The 19,907-nt window shown below is 37.4% G+C and overlaps 1 protein-coding gene across 1 annotated transcript in view; it reads right to left on the bottom strand.

The window, feature by feature from the left end:
- LOC139309723 (solute carrier family 22 member 4-like) overlaps positions 1 to 19,907 on the bottom strand; it is a 59,323-nt gene that overhangs the window by 17,729 nt on the left and 21,687 nt on the right. The window contains exons 2-3 of the mRNA XM_070933925.1: positions 6,499 to 6,602; positions 4,283 to 4,437 (exon numbers count right to left, since the gene is read on the bottom strand). Coding sequence (XP_070790026.1) covers positions 4,283 to 4,437; positions 6,499 to 6,602 — 259 coding nt within the window. The remainder of the gene's footprint in view (positions 1 to 4,282; positions 4,438 to 6,498; positions 6,603 to 19,907) is intronic.

Below are 19,907 nucleotides of genomic sequence, written 5' to 3'. Positions count from 1 at the left end.
CTTCAGCCCTGCTAAGAATCGCTGAGGGATCAACCTCATTATTAAATTTGTGCTAAAAAACCTACAACCAACCAGCCAAAAACTTTCTTTGAAAAAAAATTAAGAATGCATTCATTCTATGAATTAGGGATAGGATATCTCTATTTTCATTCACTCTTAATTCTTTAATTTTGTTAAGCAAAAATACTGTTTTTTGAAAACATTTTATTTCTATGTACTTTAATGCATGTTTGATTGATTAAACTGTTTAGTTAGCCATCTTATGATTAATTAGAAGACAGCTGTACAAAATAATAATCTCAGCAACAAGGGAATGTTTTCTGAGCCTAAATGATTTACTCACATCTTTTCACCCTATCTGTCTGTCTGTCTGTCTGTCTGTCTGTCTATCTATCTATCAACTATCCATCCATCCATATATATTTAGGAAAATAAATTAACTCCTTCCAAAGAGTAATAAAAAATGTTCATATCAGTTAATATTATGTCAATGATTATCTAAGCCATACTAACATCTGAGTTCTTTGAAGGAGAATGCTCACTTGGGCCAGTTGTTCAGGGAATATTACATAAGTATTAAACTAAGTAATTAATAATTTACAGTATCTACAAATGTAATCCTATGATTGGACTGAAAAGCCATGCACAACCATGAAGAATACATGAGACATTACATTAACTGGATAGTATTTAAAAAATATTTTAGAATTTAATATTCATGAAGCATTTCCAGGAATATAGATATTGCTTCCCATATTTTACTGTATGTTTAACCCATCAGAAAATAATGTGGTCCTGGACTGGAAAAAAAATCAAAGTAATCATAACCTCACATAATTTACTGCAACGTACTTAAGCCAAATAAACAACAGCATGCTTGGTCATGATTCCCTTTCCTTCTCCAACGAAATTGAAAGGAAACCTTTCAAAGCCTTTCAGGTTTTTTTTTCTCTAAATTGTACTATGACACTTTGCTCACATATAGGGAAAAACATTCCTATACGGCAGAACAGCAGGAAAACCATCAGTATCCTCTTCTGTTCAACTATGATAAAGGGATATTGAATGTCTTAAGAATGTTCTCTTTCATTCTCATTATGAAACATATTCTTTGGCACTAAAGAGTACAAACTTCATAATTTCTGGAAATTATTTCTTGGAAAAACATTACAGAACAATATGCTTTTCAGATATGGTACAGTGTTAAAAAAATTGGTATAATAACGTTTATGAGCCTGTTCAGTCATAAATCTATGTTTGATCCAAATAAAAGAAACTAAAGATAATTATTTTCTACTGAATGCACTTATAAAATTGCACAATTTGATCTGTACTGTATACTAAAGATTCCAGACTTCTGAAAGTGGCATAATTTCCTTAGTTTTCGCTGACGTGTACTGATCTTGCTCTTGTCCCAGCACTACTAATCTGTTTATAGACATACCTTCCTGTAAACATTGCTGCACTCTATTGTATAGCAATTACTTGTGACTCATATGTGTTTACCAACTCAGCAGGCATACGAGAGGTGTTGAGGCAAGCACTGTAAAGTATTATAGGATTATTATAAGGAATGGTAGGGAAACGTATTAATAGGATGGGCTGTTTGGTTGGGATTTTATTCTATATATATATTTTCTCCCATTTGGGGAAAGGATATCACACATCTATTTGATTCTTTATTCCAGTGCTTGGTATTTAAGGTCATCAAAAAATATATGAAAAATTCATGCAAGGGATTTGTTATTAAGAGAAGTGTATTGTTTATCAGTTTATTTGATAATTAGAGAATAAAAAATAGTTTAAATATATTTTATTTAAATTCACCGAGAACACTTTAAAAATGCCTCCAAATAGCTACAGCTGAGTAAACATTTTAAACAAATATAAAGTGTGTTAATAGCATGTATATTTTCAGAAGGTGCTAAAATTCATTTTCATGTTTTTGTACATTTTGTGAAAGTATTCTAGAAATATTCACATTTCCTTTTCTTTGCAATCTGTTCCTGTGGAAAAAATAGTGTCATACAATTCAAGGAGTTAAAATTTGGCTATTGCACTTGAAAAATAACAATCATCCATTTGCCCTTTCTATATTATAAATCCAAAATATATCAGATAAGCATATCCTATGCCTTTATTCATCCCAAAGGGATTAATGTATTTAAATACATTTTCTGTCAAAGTTTCTAAAACGCAAGAGATTTTTTTTAAAAAAATTGCAAGTTTAAATGAATTACTAGCAAAACTATGACCAAGTTCATAAGACCAATATTGTTTAGAACTAAAAACTTTTCTCAAACACTTCCAAATAACCTAGTCTGAGGGTAATCACTTGTAAACAACCACAATCTGGTAACCACCTGCAGATTACTTCATAGAAGACTTATTCTGCATAGTAAGTCATTGACTTCACTGTCCTCCCTTCACCTCCTCCCTGGCTCCCCATCATTACAGTTACATAATTCTGTAGAACTTCATGAACAGGGTTGACACATTTTGGTAAATATTTCCATAAACAAGAAGGGAAAAGTTGATTTAAAAAAACATTGTGTCATTCAAATTTTCCAGGGGAAAACTAGTTTTTAAGGGCAAACAAATTTTTAAAATATTCCATTATTAAATATTAATATATAAATTATTAATATTTAAATATAAATTATATATATATATATTTATTAATAAGTAGCTGCTTAATTAGTTCATGACCAAATTGAGTTTTAAAAAACAAAACAAAACAAAACAACCTGCTCCTGCTGAGATTCAAAGTTTATCTCTCATCTCTATTAATGTCAAAAAAAACTGCATTATAAATTTAGAGGATTAAGTATATCCGATAAGAAAACATAATTTCAATACTGTTCTCAGCTGTATTTTTTCTCCTATTCCACAAAGTGATGGTGATTTCCTTTTCTATATAAAAGAGCAACAAAAGGGGCGTTGGTCCTACCTGATACGCTCCTTCTGAGGGTGCGGGGAAGATTTAATTGTAAACACTGTCACTTAAATAGGGATAAAGTAATATTCTTTACTTCCAATAAATACCCTTTCTGAAGCATTAGCATTCAACATGACAAATCTGGTAATCCTTGGTAGTCATCTGGTGGCTGAGAGCATTTAAAAAAGCAATGCCATAGTAAAGAAATAGCTGTAGTAAAACTAGTGAGCCAATTCAACTCCCAGGAGCATGTTTTAGATCCAGCTAAAACAGCAAGAAATTAACTCCCTATTGTATCTGAACATGAAACTTTTAGATAACTCTGAATTCACAAACCGCCTGAAGCCAAATAATTACCTCAGGCTCCAGGAAGGCTACAATCTGAAACTGGTGACCTGCATAGAGCTTAGTATGATACTACGTAGATCTGCCTGCATAAAAAGTATGATGGAGACTTTACCTCACCATGGCCCAAAACCGGGCCATGTGAGTGGCTGGCCAGCGCATGTGCATGCACAGCTCAACTTGCGTGGGCAGTGGTCTGGCACGCACGTGTGCAGCTCAACTTGGGTAAGCTGGTTCCCTTTACCCCTTGCCAAGCTGGCAAGGCTTTCTAAGTAGTGCCATTGTTGATTTAGTCTCTTGGCAGTCTTCAATATCATACTAGCAAAGAATGAATTTCGTAACTATGAATGCTGGAAAATGGGAGTTCCTGTATCTGTCAACTGTTCCCAGTTCATGTTATTCAAGATTGGGGAGGGGGGGGGGGAGAAAGAAGGGGGCTATCTGAAAAAAAGCATGACAAGATGGCTAAGGGAGTTCAGAAGAATCCTGCTGTTTGTGCTAAAAATGCCCCTTTTTCATATTTATGATATCCTTTAGCCTACTCATCCATTTCTCAAATATTCCCTCTGCTTTCCCTGTTAAACAAGTTCTGGCTTCTGATGAATTAACAAAGATTTCAGAATAGCTGATGAAAGTTACTTCAGTAGCAATCTGAAATCAATTTTTGAAATGTCTATGTTTGTCCAGACAAGTCCACAATTTGTCTCCGTAAATTGTGAATGCTCCAACACTGGAAGTTTTTAAGAAGAGATTTAAGAAGAGATTGGATAACCATTTGTCTGAAATGGTATAGGGTTTCCTGTCTAAGCAGGAATCTTCTAAATTTTCTCAGGTTCTACCAATTCTTATCCTTTCTTTTAATTTAGCTATTTTTCCTAAATATAGTTTTGATACTTATATGTGGGAATATTTTAAGTACGGGCTTATTTCTTGTGAAATGTGAGTGCTCTGACATATTGAAAGAGGCAGGTAAAGTTTAAGAGTGAAAAAAAATCTTACCTAATATGAAGGCCACAACGTAATTTGAAATCTGCCCCATGCCAACTATAAGAAAAAGCACTGTGAACATTTCCCAGCTGGTTGAGAAGATCTGGAGGAAGCTGAAACCTGTCTGTACACCCATGGTTGCAAATAGAATAGCTTTTCTGCCAAACCTTTTGGGGGAAAAAAGAACAAGCAAGCCAAAAGATTATAAATGAAATCAGAATGTAATTGTTGTTTGTTTTAGGGAGAGTGAATAGGTCCACTCAATTTCCCCTTTATTTTCAATAGATAGTAGATCTCAAAGAGATATAGGCACATTATCACGTGAACAGATTTCTACTTTAGCAACAGAACTTTCCACGTTATATATGCCTGAATTACCCAAGTTTAGGTTAGTTTAGGTTATTCACTTAGCGCCTGTTCGAAGTTACAAGATAACTATCCATATGTGGCGGCACCTATGATGCCTTTGAAAACAGAAGGATTTGCTCCATTTTGAAATGCTCCATAGATGCCTATGAGGCCTTTGAAAATGGAGGGAGATTTGCTCTCTTTTCAAAGACCTCACAGGCGCCTATAGAGCGTTTCAAAATGGAGCGAATCCCTCCATGAAGCTTCCAGTCTCTGTCAGGTCTCCGCTGGGTGAAAAGTGTCCCAGTGGTGGTGGAAAGGAGTTTGGGGGGAGTTTCTGTGGTCCGTGATCTCTTCAGAGTTCAGGCATCCAGTCTCTGCAAAAGAGGCACTGAACTCGAGCAATATTACGGTACCCAGGAGCTTCCATCAACTCTCCTCTCCCTCAAACCAAAGTAACCACAGCAGAGAACAGACAAATCTTGTAAGGTAAATGATTCCAGTGTGGCAGGAGCCATTTTCAAAGGCCCCATCTGCAGGCAGATGAGTTGTCCAGTCTCTGTCAGGTCTTCATCTGGGCAAGAAGTATCCCTGTGGTGGCAGAAAGGAGTTGGGGGAATGGGGGAGGAGTAGGAGACAGGGGCAGCAAACACTTTTCACGCCCAGGAGCTTCCATTGACTCTCCTCTCCCTCAAAGTGAGAGAAACCACAGCAGAAAGGAGACAAATCTTTGCAAGATGAGTCCGGCGCAGCAGAGAGTGGGAAGCATGAGGTATCTTAGTGGGTTGGGGAGGCCTTGCTCCACCATGGCCTTTCCCATCCTGAGATACCTCATGTGCACTTAATGAACTATGCATTCGCCCACTAAATTAAATTAAATTAAATGTGTGGGTGAAAGCAGGGAGTGATCTCATTCAAGGTATGAGATTCACTCCCACGAATCCTCCTAAGTACAAATTGAATGGGCAGAGTTCATTACATTTGTAACTCGAGGACTACCTGTAATGTATTGAGATGAACACATGGTGGCAGTATATTACTTTCACTGTTCATATGATTGGTTTTGTATGAGGTGGGTTCAATCATCCAGCACTTCCAACAGTCAAGCTAATCTAACCTCCTGAAGCATTGCACTGGAACTCCCATTTCTATGCTAGATGGGAAAGATTAAAGCTGTAGTCCATCACTTCTCATAAGGCTGTTAGAAAAGACTGTTCTGTGCTAAACAGTCTTACAAAGGACTGGTTGGAAGGTTGAAATAAATAGCATATAATATATTGTGCTTGGTTCGTATTAGAATTGCACGAAATTGATTGTCCCCTCCACCAGAGGAAAAACTATATTTTACATTGAAATAAATGTACTAATGTCCTAGAGGAGAACAGTTTTTTTTTAAAAAAAGAAAATGTGCAATAGTAAAAAGGTTAAGCATATATTTCTTATTTAGTCATCTGTCCAAAACCAGTATTCCAAGATTCTTCTTCAATCAGAACAAAAAACATCAGAAAAGTTTAATGCTTTTTTATCTTCACAGCTTCCTTATAAAAATTGACAAGCAGATTGTGGAAAATTTCTGACAATGGTTTACAGCAATCTCCTTTATTTGATCTTAATTGCTAGTACTAAAATTGAAATGCATGCATTTATCTCCCACATAGGAGCACACATATCTCATATAGATGTACAATATATCACACTTATAGATAGCTCGGTTGTCTACTAATTTATATTCTCACGAATGTTTGATTTCAGATCCTTTTTTTCAAAATTGGAATTAACCATTAAGTTAAGTATGATTCTGCATCCTCTTAAGAGCATTACAGAAATATGTTTAAAACCCACACACACCCCAATGCTATTTTTAAGTATGTGTACTTTACTTGTCTGAGAGTTGTCCAGATATAAAGGATCCAAGCAGCACACCCACAAAGAACAAAGATGTAGTTAGAGGAGCTTTCCAGTCATTGTCACATACGAGATTCCACTGTAAGAAAACAAAACAAGACAAAGCAAACTTAATGTCATTTTGCAATGGTTTAAACTATTTAAGAAGTACAATAACAGAATATGAATTGGCAGTAGAAAGCTAGGAAAAATAATTGTTATTGAACAAATAAAGAGACCATTCTGAACAGATAAATAATTTGATGTATTGCTGCATCTTATAGTCAGCACCTAAATGTTTTAAAAAATGAGTTCCTTATTAAAATTTATTTGCCTGTTTTACATCTGTGAAAATGAAATCAACATTCCAGGAATCTAGGCCAAATGTATTTTCAATAGAAGTAGAGTAAGCAGAGAAATGCTGACCCATAGATTTTACTCCCATAGACCTTCAATTACAACCTTGCATGAATCTTGTTTGCAGAATACATACAGCTGGAAATATCAACTAGACGTAAAATCACTTGGAACAAAGTAGAAAATATCCACTCCTTTCTATTTTGGATAAATATCCTGCTTGGATATTCTACCTATATTTTCCACAGATGCAATAAAAGGTACTACAGGAGGAAAAGTATGGGTTTCCTTCCATTTTCCACCACCTCCCATATTAAAATTAAAAAGAAGCCAGAAATGTAATCAGAATAAATATATATACTATCAGTCTACTGCAGTCTATTATCAGGATGGAGGATATCAACCAAAGGCAAAGAAAGGGGAGGGTCTCACATATTAATTCTCATGTCAAATTGTTTAAAATAATAATTTATTAATCCATCTGACCTCCCTTATACTGACCCTTGGATAGTTTGGGAGTTGGTGTACCCACGTACACCAAAAACCAATATGTTCAAGTGGAGGCTCTTAGCAGATAACAATATGCTGTGTGAATGTGGAGAGACACAGTGTCTAGCCCCTTTGCTGATATGTCAGCTTCTACCAGAAACATGTACTGATAATGACTGATTTTTGGCCAATGACCAAACCAGCAAGGTGGTTTTAGCAGTTTAAAGTTTGACCCAGACACGGAAGAAGAATCCATCTGTGCTAGGGAATCAGGTAGAGATCCAGATCTTACATATTCATGTTCTATAAAACTAACATAGAGCTATTTATGAAGAAAGATTGTTCAGGCAGCAAGTGTTAAGTAGTCTCTGTCTCTCTTTACAAAATATCTCCTTTAGTTGAAATCAGCTCAGTAGACTGGATGAAAACTTCCTGCCTTTGGGAGGCTAGGGATTGATTCCCAAACCTAAAAACATGTAGCAAAAAAAAAAAAAAAAAAAAAAAAAAAAAAAATCAAATCAAGATGAAAACAATTAAGAGACCAGAAAACAGGGGAAAAAAACACAAAGTACACATGAGAAGGAGACTGGACAGTGATAAACATTTTAAAAGCCAACAACAGGAAATTAAAAGCAGTATTGTCTGGAACAAGTCTTTAGTGTTTTCTAAAAAATATTTAGAGAGGGAGCATAGCAGAAATGAAATTCTACAATCATGGTACAACCACTTATCAGCATGCTCTTATGAAAAAGATCAGAGGCTGTGAACATTCTCATATTATGTGTTGGGTGCATTCATACCAGGAGACCTGCCTTTAAAATAATCCAATGCTTAGTCCTTTAGGATGTTTAAGGTCAACGCTTTAAACTGGGTTCAGTAATTATTATCTGGGTTCAGATCTTATACACACACATATTATTTCTTTCCAAACTGTCTGACCTTACAAAAATCCTACAGCTAGTATTTACAGTGTGTAGCTGATTTTATCAACCAAGATGAAGAAACTACCTGCATACATAAGGTTGGTCTCTTATCTTCCAAGCAGTTAGTTCACATTCTCGGGTGAGTATTATAAAAGAAGCTATCACAGAATGGGTACATGCCCTGTTAAGAAGGTACATGTCCCTTCTAACTTTGTGTTAAAGTTTTAAAAGGATATTATTGTACGAGCTTCTACAAAAAGTAATCAGTGAAGGTGGGCAGTTTGTTATTAATTATATTTTCTACCTGTAAGTTGCTTCATTTTCAAGAGATGGTGGGGTGAAAACAAGAATTAGGACAAAATAATTTCCATTTGCTGCTTTAGCCTTGTGTTATAAAACCCCAGCACAACCTGTTTATAGCAGATGGCTTCTAGGCAAGAGCAAGAGTTCATGTATTGTGTCAGTATTATAACGTCTCCTATAGGCCTTCTTCCTCTTATACAAGGATCAAGATATTGCATGTATTCCTCAAAAGTGTGCAGGTTGCATCACAAGTCCACTTTCAACATTCTCAATAAAGTAGCAATAGCTTGCAGCCTTGGCTGATTACCCATGTAGTTTGCTTTTACTTTTAAGGAGGCATAAACTTTGACTATATGGGAAAATGTTGTATTTAAATAACAATATGAAACCACTCCTCTTCTACTTCTCACAGTAAATAAAGGCATGTAGACTTTCGAATCAACTCCTAACTTTCTATCAAGTATCTGGCTAGAAGAGATGTGTGTCACCATCTAAAATGAGCGCATCCCGGTATCATAATGTACTCTACATTTAAAATGTTTCCCCCTTAGTTGTATAAGATTGATTTGTCCCATATGAGCAGTATTTTTCACATATATTTCCATCTCAGAAAAACAAACAAACAAATTGCGCACTTTCAGTAGACAAACACGATCCTTTTTCCAAGTCTTCTACCTGAATGCAACCCAACAGAAATTTGGTCAGCTTGAAGGATTAAAAGGATTAAAAAATCCTAGACATGAGTAAGTGATAATGATGCAACTAGCAATGAAAATTGTTTATCGGCTTACAACTGTTCAAATCTAAGTGGTATTATTGGCATATTATTTACTGACACCTCATCACCCAAAACAATCCAAGGCCATTTACATGTCCATATCCATGCCCTTGCAGCCACCAGGAGACAAAAAATATATAACCCATGGAACTAAAACACTTAATTATCCCTATTCTAGATCTGATTGTTGCCAAGATGAAGGCTGGAGTAGAAAACATGCAAAGCAAACAAGTGTCCACCTTGTTTTGTAGGTTTATTTGGCCAGATTAATAACTTAAAATGAAGCCATTTACTTTGTGGAAAGAGACGGAACAAAGAATATTATTAATGGTCTTAGCAAGAGATTCAAGGCAAGCCGGATAAATAAGTAACTTTCTTACAGATACCAAGAAGTTCTAATTGCGACAAAGGTCAAATCATGCAGGGTCTAAGAATCTAGCTCTCTACGTTTCTGTCCTAAGATTTAATCCTGAATTTCTTTCTCATGCCTTATTGACTTTACAGGATCAACTGCTTGCTACCCAGTTCATGGTGGCACCTCTGTTATATCTACCAAATAATACTGTCTGTCTCAGAATTCTTATTCCCTCCCATGCCAGCTAAAAGGCTTTATAACTCTTTGCATTCCCAAACTCTTAATGCCACCAGGTGGCTGGCAGATTGAAATGGACACCTGAATCAAATATCATTATATCACATTTTCATTTTAAAGCAAGAGTGGTGAATTTTTGGTGCTAAAGGGCTTCGCTTAAAAAAAATCCAAAGGCCTCAAATAATGTGATGCTGATGCAGTAGCTCCTTCACGCGAGGACAACTTCTGAAGGTGTTTAGATAATCCATATGTGAAACCTAGATGCCTCAACGTTACCTTTTTTTCAACACATTTCAGCTGAATTTTTGTGACCTATTGCCAAAATTTGGAGGCCAGAAGGCAGGCTATTGAAAGACAGCAGAGAAACTAGGGATTACATGATACCTGTGTGTTCTCAACCATGTTTGAACTTAAAATTCTACTGAAGGTGTGTGGACAAGGTCAGAACAGAATTTATTTTCTAGATGGCAGAGGCTTTCATTTTTGCTATTAGTTACACCAATTTTCAAACAACTCCGGTGTAAATAAAGATATAAAAGGCGATTGAAATGTGGTATGTTATATAAGCCTTATTTAATTAATCCTAAAAAACAGGGAAGCTGTCAGGTACAAGAAACCAAAATGGCACTGTGATCTGATCAGAGAAACCGATCACATTATTCTCAAAGAGTGAAGCTAACCACAAATTAATTTCTCAACTAAAAATATATGTGCTGTTTCTGTAATACTATACTGTTTGCCTCTACTGAACTTTCCATCGGGGACAGCCTATAAATAACATATCATAAATAAAAATAACAATCCATTTAATGACCTTTTAGATTTTGTCCGGGGGGGGGGGGCATTTTTCTCTCTCTCCAGCAACTTTCTAGGACCCTTTCTAGGAGTCTGGGGATGGCAAAAATGGCCTCCCTCCCCACCCCGAGGCCCTCTGGAGGCCAGAAATAGCCCATTTGCCAACTTCTGGTGGCACCGTAAGTCCCGTTTTTTGCTTTCTTCAGCCTCCAGAGGTTTCTAGGAGTTTGGGGAGGGTAAAAACGGCCTTCCCCACCCCCCCGGAGGCCAGAAACGGCCCATTTGCCAACTTCTGGTGGGACCGGAAGTCCCATTTTTTGTCCTCCTAGAAAGGCTCTGGAGGCTGGGGAGAGAGAAAAACGGGCCTTCCCTCCCTTCCCTGAGGTCCTCCGGAGGCAGGAAACGACCTGTTTCCCTACTTCTGGTGGGCCCAGAAGGCCCAAAAACCAGATGTGCATGCCAGAGCTGAGCTCGCATGCCCACTGATATGGCTACGTGTGCCACCTGTGGCACGCGTGCCATAGGTTCGCAATCAAATAAGATACAGAGTATAAGCATTTCCGAATGAAACGCACATCCATAGCTGCCAATAAATAGGAATACACAGCAGTGCATATTCTCTCTTTGCCGGAAATGCCATCAAAATAGAATACACACTAAGAAGGATCTAACTCAGGAACCGGCTCAGTGGGAAATAGTTAAGAAAGCTACTTAATTCCTTCCCTCTAGCTGGAGCAGTTAGCCGAGTTACATGCTTTGTTCTAAGCCTCACAGAAATCATTACTCTATCTGTCATGGGCAAAAAAGATTTTATCTTATCTCTCATAATATGCAGAATTTCAGTTTGCTTCCAGGAATGCGTGGCCATATTACGAAACATCATTTTTTACATTTGTACAAAATAGAAGAAGCGTAGATGGGAACATTTCCTATAAAAACAACTTCCGTCCAAAATATGCTATCCTTTTACCTACATCTGCAAATCTTTGCATGCACTTTATTCATCTTGCACCAAGTGTGTGTGTGTGTGTGTGTGTGTGTGTGTGTGTGTGTATACACACGCATATATGTAAAACTAATAGCAAAGAAATGGATAGACCTAGAGGAAGGAAATTTTAACATTTTGCAATTAGCATACAGCATAATCGATGTCGGAGGTTCCCAACCCTTGGGGCATCAGGGACTAACTAGTTCCATGGAAAAAGGTATTTCCAGGGACTGGAGGGGGCATGGTTTCGCATTCTGCCTGAATACCGCAGATGGGGCTTAGCTTGTTGCACGGTCCGGTTTCTGGCATGATGCAGCCCGGTGCCAGTCCACCTCTGAGCTACGTGATCTTGTTACAATGTATATATGGGAATTTGTAATATTCAGTATAGGTTCTTAGACCTATCTGCATATGTGATCTCACTCAATACAGGTAGTCCTTGACTTCCAACAGTTATTTTAGTGTCCGTTCAAAGTTACGACGACACTGAAAAAAATGCCGTTTTTCACACTTACGACAGTTGCCGCATCCTCGTGGCCATGTGATCAAAATTCAGACACTTTGCAACTGACTTATAGTTATGACATATAGTTGCAGTGTCTCGGGGTCATGCAATTACCTTTTGCAACCTTCTGACAAGCAAAGTCAATGGGGAAACCAGATTCACTTACTTACTTATTAATTAATTAATTAATGGAATTTGTATGTCGCCCTATCTCCAATCTCCAATGGACTCGGGGCGGCTCACAACAGTTAAAACAAAACAAACAAACCATTAACAACCATGTAACTAACAAGGTCATAAAATGGGGCAAAACTCACTTAACAAATGTCTCTCAATCAAGTTTTGGGCTCAATTGTGGACAGGGTGGATAAAAATCTATGACTTTTTTCAAAAAAAATTAAAAAACTCAGACTTTTAAAAAATTCAAATTGGATTTTTTAAAAATATAAATTGGATTTTTTTTTATTTTTATCAAATTTATTTTAATATAATGCTTTTGGAGTAAATATATAAAGATAGTTTTCTATTTAAGATACATTAATAATTTAATTTATTCAGCATGATATGGAGCTTAATTATGTAGCATGAGCTTGTATATTCTGCAATATTTACATTTTTGGTAAGCTCATTCAATGAATCCAAGCTCTGCAAGCTAAATAGAAAACCTTCATTTTGTTTGCAAATAATAATATTAAAGATTCTAATATCAGCAAGAATGATTCTTTACATTTAAAGAGCACCTGTCATTTCAGATCCATCATGGCAGCACCTGTTAGCGGGCATCCACTCACCTGCTGCCCACCACGTCCCTCACTTTGTTGTGTCACTACCGCATTACCAGCCATTCCATTAAAGTGAATGGGACTGTCGGTGAGTAAACAGCGGATCAGGAGGAGCCACTGCAGGACAGAAATGACAGTTGCTCTTTAAAAATTATGGTTTAAATCAAGTTGATTTAAATCAAGCCTTTTTACTAGTGATTTAAATCATGATTTAAATTGTGATTTAAATCGACTTGATTTAAATCAAATCCACCGATTATGGTCATAAGTCAAAGACTACTTATATCAGAGGAACAATCCTTGGTGTATCCATATTTTGCAAATATTTTCCAAAGCTTCATAAGTTCCAGATTTGTGAATTCTGTAAGTATTGCATGTAACAACGATGGTGAAACTTTTTAGCGAGTGCGCACTTGCGCTCGTCTGGGCCGCAACCCGGAAGAGGAGCTGCCAGGGCGGATGTGCCCTCCCCCAAAACAAACTTCTGGTTTCCGGCGCACGCCAGCTAGTCTTCCGGGTTTCTGGCACGCATGCGTGCATGACGATCATCTGGCCGACGCGCATGGTCATCTAGGAAAATGGAAGACCAGCTCTTCCAGTTTCTGGCACTGCTGCACGCACATAGGCCAGTTGATTGTCGCGTGCGCATGCGCACCAGAACCCTAGAAGAGGAACAGGTGATGCTGCATGTGACAGGCGACATGGCTCCGTGTGCCACTTCGGACACACGTGCCATAGGTTTGCCATCATGGGCATATAAATCTAAGAACTCACTTCTAAAAAAGAAGCCACATAATGCTCTATCAAAGCTGATGATTTAGCTAAAAATTGTTAAGTATGTTGAAATACAATGTATATGAAAAAAAAAAAACCCTGACCAGAGCAAGTAAATCTTCAATAAAAGGAACGTATTCTGCCAGGTGATATTCTGTAATGAGAAGATAGATGAAAATCCATGAAACTGTAACAAAAATATATGAGCAAAATAATATAAAAAACAAACAAAACAAAAACAAAATAACAGTAGTGGAATCAGAACAATATAGGCTGTCCTCATAGATCATAAATAAAGGGCTGATGGTAAAGTTGATTTTTTATCTCTCATATCTGCAAAAAGTCACTGTGCTAAAGGACTTAGATTTACTTCCAAGTGCATAAGATTTTTTTATATAGAAGGCATTTACAAAATATTGGATGGTTTGCCATCCAGCTTCATCCAGCTCACCATCACCTAGCATAACTTGTACCATGGTCAAACAGCTGTTACAGCCCCCCCCTACTTTCTTACCATTTTCATCCATGGATTCTAAGGTTATCTGAAGCAAGAAAAAGTGAAATCTGCAATATCTCTTACATGATGAGTCATCAGACAGTTATCTGGGAGGCTAATTTCTCAACAGACTCCAAAAATAAGATTACAAACAAGAGAAACACAAAAATATCTAGAAAGAAATGAGTGAGTGCAAAGGAAATGCAAAGCAGAAGAGCCAATGGTAATTATAGGAGTCCCAATGCAAAGCCCACAGGCGTCTTGTATAAATCATCATGGCATGAAAATGAGAAAAACCCACACGTTACAGGTAGTCCTTGCTTAACAACCCTCATTGGGACCTGAATTTGTGTCACTAAGTGAAATGGTTGTAAGGTGAATCATCACAACTGCATCGCTTAGTGACACTAGTTCCGATAGCTCTGGTTGCAATTGTTCGGCCAGGACTGCACTGTCATTAGGCAAGGACCTCTCCCTTCTCCTGCCCTGCCACACTCGCCTCTATTTCAACTCCTTCCACCTACTTATTTCCCACACATCTCTGCCCTTTTGGCTGTTCTGCCCACCAACACCCATGTTGCCTCCAGCTGACCATTGCTATTTGATTCTTGATCTGTTATCTTTTTTTTTTTTAGCCAAGCAACAAAATGACTTTTCCCCAGAACTATATTAAGGGTTAGCTAAAACCAGTTCATGTCTAATTAATATATACTTTGATCCTGTAGGAACAAGTGCTTCAGAACTTATGGAAATGAGAATACAGCATTTGTCTAGGGCACGGGTGTCAAACCTGCGGTGTCATATTGCCGTTATGTGATACCGTTTCGTGACGGTTTTCCCATTCGCAGAGCTGGGGTGAGTGTGGCCTGTGCATGACGCATCTGGCCCACAGGCCAGCAGTTTGACACCCCTGGTCTAGACTTCTTTAAAACAGCCATATCTTTCCCAGTATAATGATATATGAGAATGACCTTAACAGACAGAGAGAAGAAAAAGTGTCAAGATAATGGTCAGATAAAAGGCAACTTAGCCCACAGCAGGAATATGGGCAGGGCAAACAGTTCAGAAGGAACCCTCTCTAGTTCCTTGAATTGTAGAGTTGTAATGAAATGTATGGATGACCTTGGGGGAATGAAGGGAAGAGATGCTATAGAGGAAATAACCAGACATGAGAAGGAAGAACCTCCAGCGGTTTAACTACCAGTAAAAGAGACTTAGGAACGGTCCCACCCTTCCTAATTGATCAAGCAGTTAAAAGTGGCAGCAGGAAGTTTGTGCCCTCAGACTTGAAAGATTTTGTTAATGTTGCCTTGTGATAAAATATAATTAGTAAATCTAGCCATGTTTCTTGTCTGGTTTATTTGGGAGGACTGAAAAAGAAGGATGGGCTGGGGAGAAATGTAATTTAGACTTGCAAAATTCTGTTAACGTAATCTTACAATAAAGTAGAATTAGTTCATCAAATTCTTCCTGTCTGGTCTACTTCGCAAGGCTGACATTTGGATCACACAGCTTCTTGGCTTCTTGTAGGTTTTCTGGCTTAGTCATAAGCGTCTGCAGTGAGCTCAGAGTGAGATAAGGTGGAATTGGAGAGACAAATGACTAAGAGTGCAATGCAACTACATGACTTAACTACTTGCATCTGATACCAGGATCAATTATAAAGGACTTAGGTCATGATGCTATCATACAATCCTTGTTCAATGACTATTGGTTCAGTGACCATTTGAAGTTACAATGGCACTGAACAAATGGTATTTATGGCCGATTCTCAAAGTTAGAGCAACTTTGATCACATGATCAAAATTTGGGTGCTTGGCAACCTATCTGCATTTACAACTGAGTGTGCATGCTTCAATTTCCCCCTATCTGTCTTTTGGCTGCCCTATGCTCTGCTGCACTTGCTGTCCCTTTGCTGTCTTGTACCTCCCATTACGAAGGGATGAACTGGCCTGGCCCTTCAGGAGTGCAGTTGGACCAGGAGTTGCTGCTGCCAAGGTAGGAGGGTGTACAAGATGCCCAGAGCTCTGTTGCCCCAACTGACCTCATAAGAAGATGCTTCAGGAAGGCCACCAGCAACTTCAAGAAGGCCAGGCACAGCCTTGGGAAGAAGGCCTTGGATGGCATGCCTTCTTGGAAAAAGAAGGTGAAGGTCGTGGAAAAAGACAGTGAAGGTCAGTTGGGCGGCAGAAGCTTCAGAGCACATAGCTTCATGACCTCCTTGTTATAACAAAAATTCTGGTTCCAGAATTTTTAAACAAGGACTATCTGTACAATGAGCATAAGTGCAATCAACAAAAGATAATATGCATATGGGTTTCATAAAATAATATGCTGACACATTGCAGAAACCTATTTTATATACCTTTTCTTGAAAGATGGTGACTATTTTTTTAGCTCATTACATTTCCTAGTGATTTAATACTTAATACAATAACAGTGGTGACAATAATTCCAACTAAATCAAATTGTTTTCAAAATTCAGTGCTTTAAAAATTAGCATGTTTCAAAAAACATTTGCCTAAGATTTGTGTCAATAGCAGAGGAGTGCACTTGTTATTTTAAAAGGAACTGAGGGAATCTAAAGTATTAGATTTCTGTTAGTACAGTATCTAATTCAACTTTGTTTCTAAAGAGTCAATATGGCTAATGCAAATATAAATTCTTCCTTCTCTGACTGCTAACACTCCTTGAATAGAAAAAACCTACTACACACTATTTTCCTGAACTTTCAAAGGCTTTTCATAAAGTCCCTCACTCAAGATTCTTGATTGCCCATAACAGTCATGGAATAAGAGGAGAAAATCTCTTCCATATTGCTAATTCAAGAATAAAAACATAAGGTAGGAATAAATATCATATAGGTTGCATAATGGAGAACAGAAACAGTGGTATCACTTAAGAGTCTACCGACCATGTATTTTCATTTGTTCATAAACAATCTGAATTTGGATGAAAAATAGGCAGTTATAGCAAAAAATCCAAAATTACTTCTATGTACATAGGAATTGAGCTGGTAGTAGTGAATCAAAGAAATTCTATTCAGTACTTTGGTGTTTGGTATTTGGCTGTGAATAGTTCTGAACAAATGTATAGCTACTGTGAAAAGGCAACCTTAGTGATCGTTAAGAAATAAATCAGGAAAAAAAAGTTGCCAACAAAAGAATTGTTCATAAAAATCTATGTTCCCAAAGAAGTGGAAATGCTTTGGATAGTTTTGGTCAGCATACCTTAGTCACAGCACCTAGAATCATTCAATGAAACCATAAGGTGAGAGATCTAGGAGAGGAACTTTCTCCTCATATAGTATATACTTGAAATGCATCCATGAGAGCAAGACAAATGATAAGCATTACTTTCAAGTTAAGTATATACTCATCCCCGCTGGCTCCTGCAGCAATATCCTGTCTAGAAAACTGTTTTTAGTTTATGTTGCCTGTAGATTAATTGCAGTTTTTACTAACTACAGTTTTACTATAGACTTATTACCGGGATGATGATTGGTTTATTTGTGCCCAGATGAACACATTGGTTTTACAATAGATTAACTGGTGATTCTCTTTGTTGCGCTACTTGGGAGGAAAGTAGAAGTCAGCAAAGAGGTAAATTGGCCAATAAACTGTGTATATGGGTTGTCATATAGAGCATGGCTGTTACTGCAGAGACAATAAGCACCTCATTAGTAATTACTAAGGAACCTAGGTAAAAAGGTGCTACTACACTTATTTTCAATCTGTGAGTTTTCTGCTGGCATCTTCCTGGACTCATAAAGTTGGGCTAGGCCTCTGGAACGATTCGCATAACTATGTCCTGAATTGCTTCTGTCCTTAAAGCCTGCAAATCTAGAACTTGAATTTGTCAATGCTACTAGTTTTTAATATAGTTTGCTCTGATGAAGTACAATCTTCCACCAAAATAAAACAAAAACTGAACAAGACCAATTGAACAAAAGGTACAGTGATTTTAACTTCCAACTTGTTGGAACTGGGTATTATGGGAGACCGGCACCTGTCTGCTACTAAACTAGTGTTAATGACATGTCAGGGGTGCCATTGAAAACTTGTAGTAATTTCCAAAGTATTTTTGTGGTACTGTAATAAGCCCCCATTTTGCATGCTTCTATGGGTGGTAAAAGGATTGAAGCTGCTCTATTGAAAAGTATATTAATTGCCCAAATATACCCATGGATAGCTAGTTTTCCTATACAGATGCAGGTAGCTGTATGTACCCACAGACAGACAGGATAATTCCATACAGTGAACATCTGTAAAGTCAGAGACAAACATTTTTTGGTAGCTAGAGTGGCAGTTAACATATTTTAAAAAGAGGAGCAGAAGAGAAGACTAGAAGGGGGTAAGAAGAGAGGAGTGGGGGAAGGGAAGGGGAAGTAGGAAAGAGAAGGAGAGGAAGAACGAAGGAAGTAGGAGAAAGAGGAAGGAAGAGGGGAGGAGAAGAAGAAAGGTTGTGGTAAAGGTAAATGGTAAAAGAGCAGCCCCGAAAAAGTAAAAATGAAAGTTAAAAGATAAGATGAATGAAAAATGATGGATAAATGACTGTACATGTAAATGTGTTTATGAGAAATAAAAATAAAAAACTTTTTTTTGAAAAAAAAAAAAGAACATATTTTAAAAAGGATGAGGATTGTAGCCAAGAGGGCAATTAAGCAGGTTGAGGAGCCAAATCATACACATAGGCAGTCGTGGCTTTGAGGGTGTTTTAATGATTTCGGGAGGCATTTAAGGGCACATTTTTTGCACTTTAATTATGGTGACACTAGTTTAGAACTTATGCTACAGTTTTTGGTGTGTTTGCTGCTAAAAATAGTTGAAAATTCTGCCAGTGATTTTCAGAAGTTAAGATCAAAGGAATGCAAACAATAGGACTTGGGAAGATCTGGAGTTCTTGGACCTCAGATTTACCACTCTGAATTAGGCTGAAAAGTTCAATAAAATTACCTTGTCACCTCCTGCTCTATCCAGAATCAGCCAGCTAGTCTTGGAAGTGATGGCTTACCCCATCCAGTTTAAGACACCAGCCCCGCCTCTCTTCATATAAATGAATTCTTAACATGTGAATCCAGCCCAGCCCACTGCAAATCTTCAAATGATTATCTCATACAAACTGTAGAAGTTTTAATTTTTTACAGCGCACTTGTAAACTGTGAAGTAGAGTTTTTTGTTTATTAGTCATTAATTAACCAGAGGGTTTCTGTCATTATCATAGGGCAAAGTCTTTATAAATCTAAAATAAAGATACCGTACCTTTATTAATGTGGGAGCAGGGCTGGAATTGGTCAGATTTCCGTTTATAGAATTACAGAATTTTCTGACACCAATAGCTCAGTCAGAGCAAAAGGAAATAACTCTTGTGGCACCCTAAAGACTAACTTAAGTTTTCACATTGTACATCATACACCTTACATTATGAAAAGGATGGAGTTATTTACAGCTGGGATAATATGAACTTAATGATGGAATACTATCCTTAAAAAATCAAATTATTTAGGGTACAATAATGGAATCCACATAAGGAAATATCCTACATATAAAATAGCCAGCGCAGAAGCATGAGAAGTTGAACAATGCTTAGTTTCTGTATTTTGGGTAACAGATAAAAGATTCCA

This window comes from Pituophis catenifer, unplaced genomic scaffold, assembly GCF_029215685.1.
Source record: "Pituophis catenifer annectens isolate HBS135680 unplaced genomic scaffold, rPitCat1.0.hap2 SCAF_2, whole genome shotgun sequence".
Taxonomy (NCBI): Eukaryota; Metazoa; Chordata; class Lepidosauria; order Squamata; family Colubridae; genus Pituophis; species Pituophis catenifer.
The sequence above is the reverse complement of the archived record's forward strand: the minus strand, read 5'-3'. Positions and strand labels throughout refer to the sequence as shown.